This window comes from Lathyrus oleraceus, chromosome 7 (assembly GCF_024323335.1).
Source record: "Lathyrus oleraceus cultivar Zhongwan6 chromosome 7, CAAS_Psat_ZW6_1.0, whole genome shotgun sequence".
NCBI classification, from domain to species: Eukaryota; Viridiplantae; Streptophyta; class Magnoliopsida; order Fabales; family Fabaceae; genus Lathyrus; species Lathyrus oleraceus.
The window spans coordinates 512247323-512258186 of record NC_066585.1 but is presented as its reverse complement, the minus strand read 5'-3'; the positions used below and the strand labels follow the sequence as shown (position 1 = coordinate 512258186).

General features: G+C 27.2%; 1 protein-coding gene across 1 annotated transcript; it reads right to left on the bottom strand.

The window, feature by feature from the left end:
• Nucleotides 1-5715: 5715 nt before the first annotated feature.
• On the bottom strand, nt 5716-6451 carry LOC127101073 (non-specific lipid-transfer protein 2-like). Its single transcript, XM_051038401.1, has 2 exons — nt 6038-6451; nt 5716-5928 (listed from the first exon to the last, which is right to left on the bottom strand). The coding sequence occupies exons 1-2, from the start codon at nt 6385-6387 to the stop codon at nt 5916-5918; spliced, it is 363 nt and encodes a 120-aa protein (XP_050894358.1). The 5' UTR covers nt 6388-6451; the 3' UTR covers nt 5716-5915.
• Nucleotides 6452-10864: the final 4413 nt, after the last annotated feature.

Below are 10864 nucleotides of genomic sequence, written 5' to 3'. Positions count from 1 at the left end.
AGGTAGTAAATTTTACAAACGGTGTTCTTTAGTCACAGTACCAAATTCATAATGCCAGGGTTTGGGACCAACCATGTTGTGGTACCTTTCAAACTCAAACTGTTGCTATTTTGCAGACTAATTTATAGTTTTTGTTTGGCAATACATTTACTAAGTGGCACATAAATTATAGTAATTCACCGGATTATATTTAACTATCAAAAGGTATTTAAACAAAAAAAAAACAGATTTTAAAAAATACTGTAGATTAACAAAATCATATAATTGGATATATATATATATATTTGAAAATCGAAAACACCGTAGCTTTCAAAACTTACTATTTCTCTCTATGATGTTATAATTAATTTAATTATTTGGCAATTAATGAAGCCACCGAACAACAACAATTTCGTAAATGGAATATGATTTTGTAAATGAAATAAAATAGTAAATTTAGAACCTCGGAGAAATCTAAAAAAGAATTCTACAAGGAAATAAAAGTTAACTTTATTATATTCTTGTATCTTTTAATTTTCAATAATAATGTTAATAATACAAAATTTAATTATTTATGACATTAATTTAATTTTTGAATTTACTATATTCATTATTTAATTTTTATGACATTTTTTAATGGTAGAATTAATTTTTATGACATTTTTTAATGGTAGAATTAATTTTTATGACATTAATTTTTTCAATAACATTTTTACAATCATTTATGACCTTTTTGTGCTCATAAATAATATTTTATTTATACTTTTTTGACAAATAATATAGTATATTAAAATAATAAGATTAATGGTCAAAAGGGAGTGTAGTGTAATTGTTTTATTATAATTATAATTAAAGTTTTTATTAATTTATTAATGGTAATAAATATTTTAATTTAGTTCACAAATAAAATTGATATTTTTTTATTGTCATTATAATATAAATAGTTGTAAATTTCATAAGATAATATTGTTTAATAATAAAAATAAAAAATAAAAAAAATTACAAATTGATACTCAAAAGTATAATATAATAGAATTCAATTAGTTTTTCATATTTTAGTAATAATGGTAATAATATAAAACATAAATATTTATTATATTCATTATTGCACTTAATTAGAAATAATTTTAAATATAATTTTATTATAAATATTTTATCAGCATCTGTTTTTTAATGATGAAATTAATTTTATGACATTAATATTTTAAATAACTTTTTACAATAAATTTTAATGTTTTTGTCTTAAAATAGCTGACCCTTAGAGACAAATAAACATTATTTTTTATTATAGAATAAAATTAATTTTTGTTTGTTTCATATTAAATGGTAATAGATCATTTTTTGTAAATACTGATTACACGAATAATTTCTATAATAATATTTATTTTATTTAATATTTATCTTAGTAACTTTCTTTAAGATGTAAAATGACAAGTTCTCAATTTATATGATTTTTGTCTGGTATTGGAGAATTAGGGAAGGGAAAAAACCAAGGGGTTTTTTGTATGAAAAGAGTCAAAGAATGTCAGATGGGGTGTTGGAAGATGGTGGTATTTTGGTTGGTGGTTTAGTAGAAATTCTACAAGAAGATTTCAATTATGAAGTTATCCAAAGAAGATCATGTGACAACAGTACACTACTTTCTGTCTAATCAGTATAAAGCAATGTTGTCAGGATCTTATCTCTCCAGCTGCTCTAAACTCTACTCTATTTCTTCCAACGTCTTTATGCTAACTGAGTTTTGGCTCACTCTATTGTACAATGACTAAAGACCTTCAACAACTACTTGTACCTTTGGTAGTTTTAATCTTCAACGGATTTATTCCCAGTATCTATTTAAGATGAAGATTGAAAACATTCAAACGGTCTATTCTGACCAAGAAAGAACGTGAGTTAAAGAATACATGTTTGTGTTCACAAAGATGTGATACCAGTTCATAGTATTGGTTGAGATGGATACTATGTTTTATTCAGAAAACACAGATCTAAGAAACACACATTAAATAGAAAACATAACCACGAGGGTTAAGTGTGTGATAACAAAGTGAAAATGATCTAGGAGATCATCAGAATAAAAAGGCACAACAAGAAGGAAATATGTGTAAAGAGAGAAGGAGATGAATGAAAACTTCATTCTTTCACACCCAGAAGCAATCAACTCATATTCTGCTTAAGAGTGTAAACCTTTGTGTATCTGCTTAACTAAGAAGCACTCACATAAACACAAGGTTATACTAGACTATTTCGATTAAAAGAATCTGAAGACTCTAGTCAATGTGCTCAGAGTAAACCTCTTTCTGATTAGATTGAGCAAACAAGTCTCTTGATGGGTGCTTGAGAAAATAAGTCTCTGTTTGGGTGCTTGAGCAATTGGAGTCTCATGCTTGCGGATAGAGCAGGAAGTCTCAATCAGGGTGATTGAGCATTGAACTCTCATGCTTACGGGAAGAGCAGGAAGTATGGATCTGGGTGATTGAGCTTTGAAATCTCATGCTTTCGGGTAAAGCATGAAGTCTCGATTTGGGTGGCTGAGAAATTGAAGTCTCATACTTGAGGAAAGAGCAAGGAAGTCTCAATCAGGTGTGATTGAGCAGTAAGTCTTGAGCTATTGGTTTAAGCAATTGTAATCAGTTTAATTATAGTTAAAACTCTTGTGCTGCAAGGCCATTAGACTACTCTCGATTTGAGAGGAAATAGGATATATTGTATGTCTATTTATTTACTTCTTCATTTATATTCCACTTTGCAAATAAACTCTGAAACCAGACTCTGATATGATTCAACCTCTTACTTGTATCAGAATATAAGCTTGACACCTCAGGTTCTGAACAATATTGAAGAAAAGGAAGTAAACTTCTCACTGTTGTTAATCACTCTGGTATCAGACTCTGAACGTGGTTTAGAATCTGATGTTCCAGAATCAGAAGTAAAAAGAGATTTTTAGACATACATAATTCAATCCCCCTTCTTGTGTATTTTTCTCACCTTCATATATTATACTCTGAAACAATAAAAACTTCCTACATTTACATAATATAGTTGATATTAGTATTAAACAAAAAAATAAATGGTCATAATAAATACCTTAATATCGGTTCATATGTTATCTTTCAAATCACTACTAACCCCGTGCCAATTATCTATCAAAAAACTCACTTTGCTTCTACCTTGTAATGACACGTAACCCTTAAAATCATCAATATTTTCACCATAAACCTTACCGGTTCTCAAATCAAAATCAACCGGGGAGCAAACATTGTTTTCGTGGGATTACACTTCTAATGTTTCTTTTACTTTTTGTATTAATAAATGTTACATAAGATATTGTATGAGAGGTGCTTGTCAAATCATCCATGTCTGTGTAAATTAAGAAACATACTAACTAGATATATGAAAGAGAAAGACCATAAAATAATACTAACTAGATATATTATAAAATATTTCAAGAAAAATAACATATATGAAAGTTACATATATTTTAGTGGTATTACCATTTCTAAATGATTCAAAGCACATCATCCTAAATAATTTTGAACATAGAAACATACTGACTAGATATATGAAAGAAAGAGACCATAGAATAATACTAACTATGTATATATGATGAAACATTTCAAGAAAAATAACATATATGAAAGAGTTGCGTACATTTCAGTGGTATTACCCTTTCTATGAATATTTCTTAAACTAACACAATAGTGTGTAACAACATTTCTATGAACATTTATAAAACTAGATCCATTTCTATGAATATTTCAGTTACGTACCTCAAACGTGCTGACGAAGCTTCTAGTTGATGTTGGAAGAGATGATATTCAAGTTGATGTTGGAAGAGTTGATGTTGAAAATAGATGATTTTCGAGTTGATGTTGAAAGAGTTTTGATGAAAATCGTTCAGAGTTTTTATGAAGAGAATTACGGTGAAGTTAAAGGGTTTATTGATAGGTAAATGAAAAGTTAGAGTCTACTTCTATGAAGTATTCATGCAATAGAACAAACTCGTCAGTTTTTAGACAAAACCAACATAATATATTAATTAAAAAATTAAGAAAATAGAAAAACTCCATAATTATATATTCTTGTAATTCAGTTAATATCACGACGATTTTTTGAAAAAATCGGGATAATAGATTAATTAATAATTAAAAATAATATAAAATAAAAAATAAAAAAGACATTTGAATATGTTGATGCAAAAGATATTACCCTTCGGTTGACAAATATAACCGAAGGTAAAAAAAAACTTAAAAATAATTAAAAAAAGGGGAAAGGAAAAAAAGAAAGGCGCCATGTGACTATAAACCAATTAAAAATAAAACATAAAATGCAATAATTCAAACTCAAAGCGAGCTCCCTCGTAATTATATTCTCTCGATTTTGGTAATATCTGAGGGTATAAGCGGTATATATTTAAAAATAAATAAATAATGGCGCTTCCAAAATATATATTCGATTATTGGTGGATCAATGTGAAAACTTTATCATGACAGATATTATTTATAGTAGTGCTTGATCTAAATTTCTATTGAAAAACCATCCTCAATTTTTTTCCTAAGTAAGCATATTCGCACCTGGGATTAGGATGGTTGATTGACGATAAACGTCTTAATATATTTTATTTTGACATCAAACTTAAACCTCCAAAATTTAAGTCACCAACTCGAAGATGTCAAAGATGTCAAAGTCATGAGGCATTATTATAAAATGCTTTGAGAAACTTTTTCATATTATTTTGGATATTCAACAATAACATGTTATTCTGGTATCTTATGTTCATAATATTATTTTATCTTTAAGAAAAAGACTTAAATCTTTTATATGTGAATATAATAATTCTTTTGGAATAAATAGTTATTTTTCATCTTTCTAAAAAAAATTAAATTTACCTTTTTCTTTCACGAGAACCTTTCTATTGACTTATTAATCAAGTTATACCAACATGCTCTTTTTCCATACATGTGGTTTCTTGCACTTATGTCAAGGTAGCCTGAATTTTTTCCAATTCCTTCCTTATTTCTATGTGCTAGCAACATTATTTCAAACTTTTCATCATTTTCTTCTATATAATTTGTCTTCTCCTCAATTCTATTCTTAAAGGTTCCAACATTTAAAGTGTAATGATCAAAATTTTGACAATTATAATTGGACTTTGAAATTTATAATTTCTTGTATGTATGTCTCCGCTTTCACATCCAAGATGCAGTGAAATACATTGTCATCCTTGACCTCTACTTTGACTTTATTGACATTTTTCATTTCTTAGAATTTTTTCATTCTTTAATTTTTTTTTGCATGTTAAATATTTTGTCGGTGATCTCTTCACATAGTCCTTGAAATTTTTCTATTGTCACATTCTTTAAATCTTTTATTTCTTAGATTATCATAACAATGTACTCAAATTTTGGTAATAATTTGATGAACGGTTTAGATTCATAGTCTTTTCTTTAACGGATTCATCAATTTCGAATTTTAGATCTGGATTTTTTAAAAAGCTTTTTGATTATTTATTAAACTAATTCTTAAATATAGATACAATTAATAATAATATTAATAATTTTTAGTAGTTTATTAACAAGAAGAGATTAGGAGAGTATTCTTAACATTTTTAATCTTTATGTTTATTTACTTAAAAGAATAAAACATGTTTGTTTATTATTAATTTTTCAGGTGATACCATGATAAAGATTGTTTTTTATACGTACTATATTTTCAGACATTTAAAATGAGAAACTCAAATTAAAATACGCCACTATGTAGATTGATACAACAATACATCAAAAGACAGTGAATACAGTATGTAGATCTAGTACAAGAGGATAGGACCACATGTAAGATGATCCTATATCACTCCCATTTAGATTTTATTCTTAATATTTAAACTCTCATATACTAGTGACAAGTTTCTATATGATAATCTTGAAACCACACCATCATCTTCAAAACCTAACACTGTAAATATAAACAAATAAAAAAAACAGTTAGTAATTAATTTCATATTTTCAGATGCTACAAAATAAACCAAAAGAGAAATAAGAGTGAGTGTTATAATAAGACATACGTGTTACAGTTGGTGGAGGTACTGATCTTGTAAGGAATGCTAACACCGCATTTGCCAGGGAGAGCAGCAGCATTGTTAGTATTCAATCTAGAAATAGAACCGGCAGCTGATTTCAAGCAGTTACAGGCAGCCTGACGATCCGGCGTGGTGGTGGCGGCAGCAAGAAGCTTCTTCACTCCTGCACAGCATGGCGGTGGAGGACTGGCATTATTAGGAGCTTGAAGATAAGTAAGGCATGGAGCCAAATCACCGGATACAGTTCCACATGACAAAGCAGCTTCTGCCATAGGCGCAATAACTACCATGCACATCACCAAAGCAACACATGCTAATTTCATGCTTCTTGCCATTTTTGTTTTCTTTGTTTTCTATTCTTTTTCTTAGTTTGTTTGAATGGTGTGTAATGTCTTTGTGGGAGGGGGTTTATATAGAAAATAAGATAAGGTGTGAAGATGAATAGAGTGATGAATTTTTGGTGAATGTGCATCAAAATTGGGTGGTAGTTGTGAGTTCAATTAATGATGTATGGTCCATTATCTATAATTATTGGAATTGGATCTCTACAATTTTTTCTTCTCATGTCTTCTCTCATGTGCAATTATGCATGGTTGAATCAATCTAATAGTTAAAAAATAATAAAGATAAAAAAATATCATTTAAAAAAATAGAGAAACATATGTTTAATTTTATTTAATTTTTTTTCATTTATAATTAGAGAATACAAAATATCATCGAAAAGACGACAACACTCATATAATTTGTTGTTTCATACGCTGTTTTTTTTTCATTTTAATATCTTTATTAAATAAATATTTTTATTTGATAATAATTAAAATATTTATATATATATATATATATATATATATATATATATATATATATATATATATATATATACACATATATATATATATATATATATATATATATATATATAATTAATTAAATTAATTAAATTAAATTAATTATATATATATAATTAATTAAATTAATTTTAATTTAATAAAAATGAGAATAATCAAAATAATAATGATTTATTTTAAAAACCATAGGATAAATATATATAAGTAAAAAATAATTGAATTTAATATTTTATAATATTGTCAAATTAAAATAATAATAATAATAATAATAATAATAATTGTAAATCAATTATAATTTACTATACCTTATTGTTTAAATATTATTTTTTTGAAAATGTGTGATATTTCATATGGGACCCGTCTATGAACTCTCCACCGTTCTCTTTATTACCCTTGTTTTTTATATATATATATATATATATATATATATATATATATATATATATATATATATATATATATATATAAATTAATTATTATGGGTTTAAAAATAAAAATCAAATTTATTTCAATATCCAACTGATGAAATTAACTAACGGTATAAAATTCTTTTACATTGTTAGTGTATATCAATTAAGAGTGTTTAATTGTATTGTTTTTGTTGAATTTCAATAGTTATTTCAACCGATGCTGAAGCTTCTCAAGATACAATGTTTGTGTGTAGAAGTTGAAAGGAAAATTTGATCATTGGTGGATTCCATAACATCCGTAATGGGATATATCAATTCTCTTTGAGGTCGGAAGCTGAAGATTGTTCATTATATATGAAAATTGTGAGTTGCAAGTTTGGAATAAATGGCAAGTTTAATCATCCCATTAGATGGAAAAATCATGTTATTTTTTGTTATGTTGGTTTCAATTAAAATTTGCTTTTCATGTATATCTCTTTAGATATGACATTCTTAAAATTCATGATTTAAACTATATTTATACTTACGATAATAACAGTTCCATTCTGGTTGAACTGTTTGTGCCTCAGTTTAATTTTGCAGTTCAATGAGTTCAATGACTTCCTTAACAACACTCTTGATTTTAAAGATAATGTCAAAGATAGAGGGATGCTATGGTGGACTAAGTTTAAAACTTTTAAAGAAAATAGCAGAAATTGATTATTTTCCATGTAATAATAAAACAAAATATTTAAAATATTTTTTAGTTTATGTGATTAATATAGATTTTTATTTATATTTTATTTATTTATAAACCTATCATTATTAAAAATTATTATACATTATTGAGTAATCACAATACTATTTATTAAGAGTTATTAAGAATCATTATTTTTTATAATTATATTTTTTAATCTCTTAATAATACTATTTTTTTAGACTAATGTTAATATATGCCCCAAAAACATAAGTTAATGACTTATTTGTAAAAATATTCTCTTAGAATACGTGCATTTAATTTTTTAAAATTTAAAATATTATTTTATTTCACATAAATTTTTTATTTGTAGTATCCTTAACTTATACCTGAAAGACACAAGTTAGCAAGACCCTATTTTTTAATTATTATATAATTAATCTTAATAAATCTACTATCATAATCAGATAGTAGATGACCACCAATAAATTAAATCCAAACTTAAACTAAGTTAATTGTAAGTTCCACTTACTTTAATTGTTTTGTTTTTTTCATTTATAAATATTTTCATTTACCAATGCTTATTAAATGAAAATAATTTAATTAAATATCTTATTTAATTGAAACAATTCAAATATTAAATATAAATATATTCACACAACTAATTGCAATAATAACATCTTCTAATAAACACAAATATACATGTTTTTACATTTTCCCAATGACTTATGTTTGTTCTTTTATCATAACCTTTCCTTTTACCAAATGCAATAAATGACCATTGATTATGAGTGAGCATCTTGAAAACAGTTCCCTCAATAAACTTCTCCCTATCCAATAAATCCTACGAATAACAAGTAATTTAAAATGTTAAAAGTATTTTTCTTTGCTTATTATTAACAAATTCATTATTATTAATTAATTATATTTTAACACGATACTATTTTATTTTTATCACAAGTTATCTCTTTTAATCACCAATTATCTCTTTTATTTTCAAATGTCAAAATTTATTTTCACGGGTCACTATCAACACAATACTATTTTATTTTAATCTCAAAATTTTATGTAATAACAATTACAAATGAAAGTTCAAAGTTATGCTCAAGATATTGTAATGGGTTGTTGTACACCTTCTTTCAAATCTTCAACCTTCTTTTATAGAGGTATAAAAAGAGTTGTTTGGGGGGTTTGAACATAAGAGAGCAAATTCAGTGAAGAAACATGCCAAGAGAGACGTTGGAGAATGTATATGGTTAGAAGAATTTTCCACTAAATAATGGAACTATTCACAACACCTTTTGAAGTACTGGGTATCTACCAAAATGTAGAACAAACTAAAGAGGTTACATCACCATTCCTTGAGTCTTGTAAAATGAAACCCTAGTTTACACTGTCTAGAAATCTGGGCTTTGACACGACTAGTCTGCTTTGGTACAATGTACGCATCAGAGGCTTTTCAAGTCTTCAGAGTCTGAGCTGTCAGCAAAGGATGGGACACATGACCAAAGTCTAAACCTTCAGAGACTGATCAACACACTAAGAGTTATTAGATTTTGATCAATCGAAATCAGAGTTATATTGCTTCTCCACATATGCTTTCAACATGATTAATTTAGAATGAATTCTTTGTTTGTGATCCTGCACACTTGAACATATGTTAGTATATTCATTTGTTCCTTAAAAACTTTGTTATCATCAAAATCCAAGGGATATTAACATTCTTGTTCCAACAATCTCCCCATTTTTGATAATGACAAACTAATGTATTTAAGAACAATGGTGGTCAATTTAACTAACTTGACAACATCAGAGTTTAAGGTTTGTAAGCTCCCCTTGAGTCTAATAGCCCATAGGTTAAGTTTTGTAAGCTCCCCCTAAGTCATATCCAAGTTAATTTAAAATTATTTTAATAAAATAATGTTCAAATCAAATCAATATCCAAATAAATAAGGGTCAGGTAAATTAAAAGCATTTCGAAAAAAATAACTTTAATCCTTTTAAATATTCCCATAAATTTCTCCCCATTTTTTCATCAACAAAATGTGAGAACATACATGTGAGTATAGAAGAAAACAAAAAAATATTTTAGGAATGGAAAAATATGTGGTAAAAATTGAATTCTGATAACACATAGCAAGAACAACCTTTGCTCTTCTCAATAAAGAGAAACAACTATAATGGTTAGAATATTTCTGCATTTCTCAAGATGGTCACACGTCATTCAAGAATATCAACCATCAGAAGTAACCATTGCAGGCATTAAATCATCTGAAGTTTCATCTTCCAATTACAACATACAAGTCACTCAACCTCTTCTATAAAAGCATACCTTCATAGACATACTTCTCATTTTTTCAACCAATTATTCTTATCTTCATAACAACATGATTTATCCATCAGAGAAGACTAAGAGCATTATCTGAATAAAGATCAATGATGAGGGTAAAATTGTTACTATGGAACAACACCTTTAGCAGTCCACTGAGGAGGCCTAGCCATCTAGGTCAGCTGCTAAAAGGGGTGCCCTAATGTAATACCTCAAAATTTGTCCCCCTCATTCATGCATTCATTTTTAGATCATTTAACATTTCATATTGCATTGCATCGTATCAATCAGAATCAGATCCAAGAAGTTTGAATATCATCCGAGACACTTTGTGGGTTCTAATTGGGTGATCAGTCAACACAAGGGAATGACTTGAGTTACTTCCAACATGTTCAAATGGAGTCTATTCACCATTCAAAACACTAATCTCGAAGGAGCAAAAAGCAGAGCCTGAACTGTCATGCTCGCTAGGCGAGCAGATCCTTCGCTAGGCGAAGTGCACGCGTTTTGAAATATAACAGAAACGTTTTGGGCTTGAGTTGCCTTCAT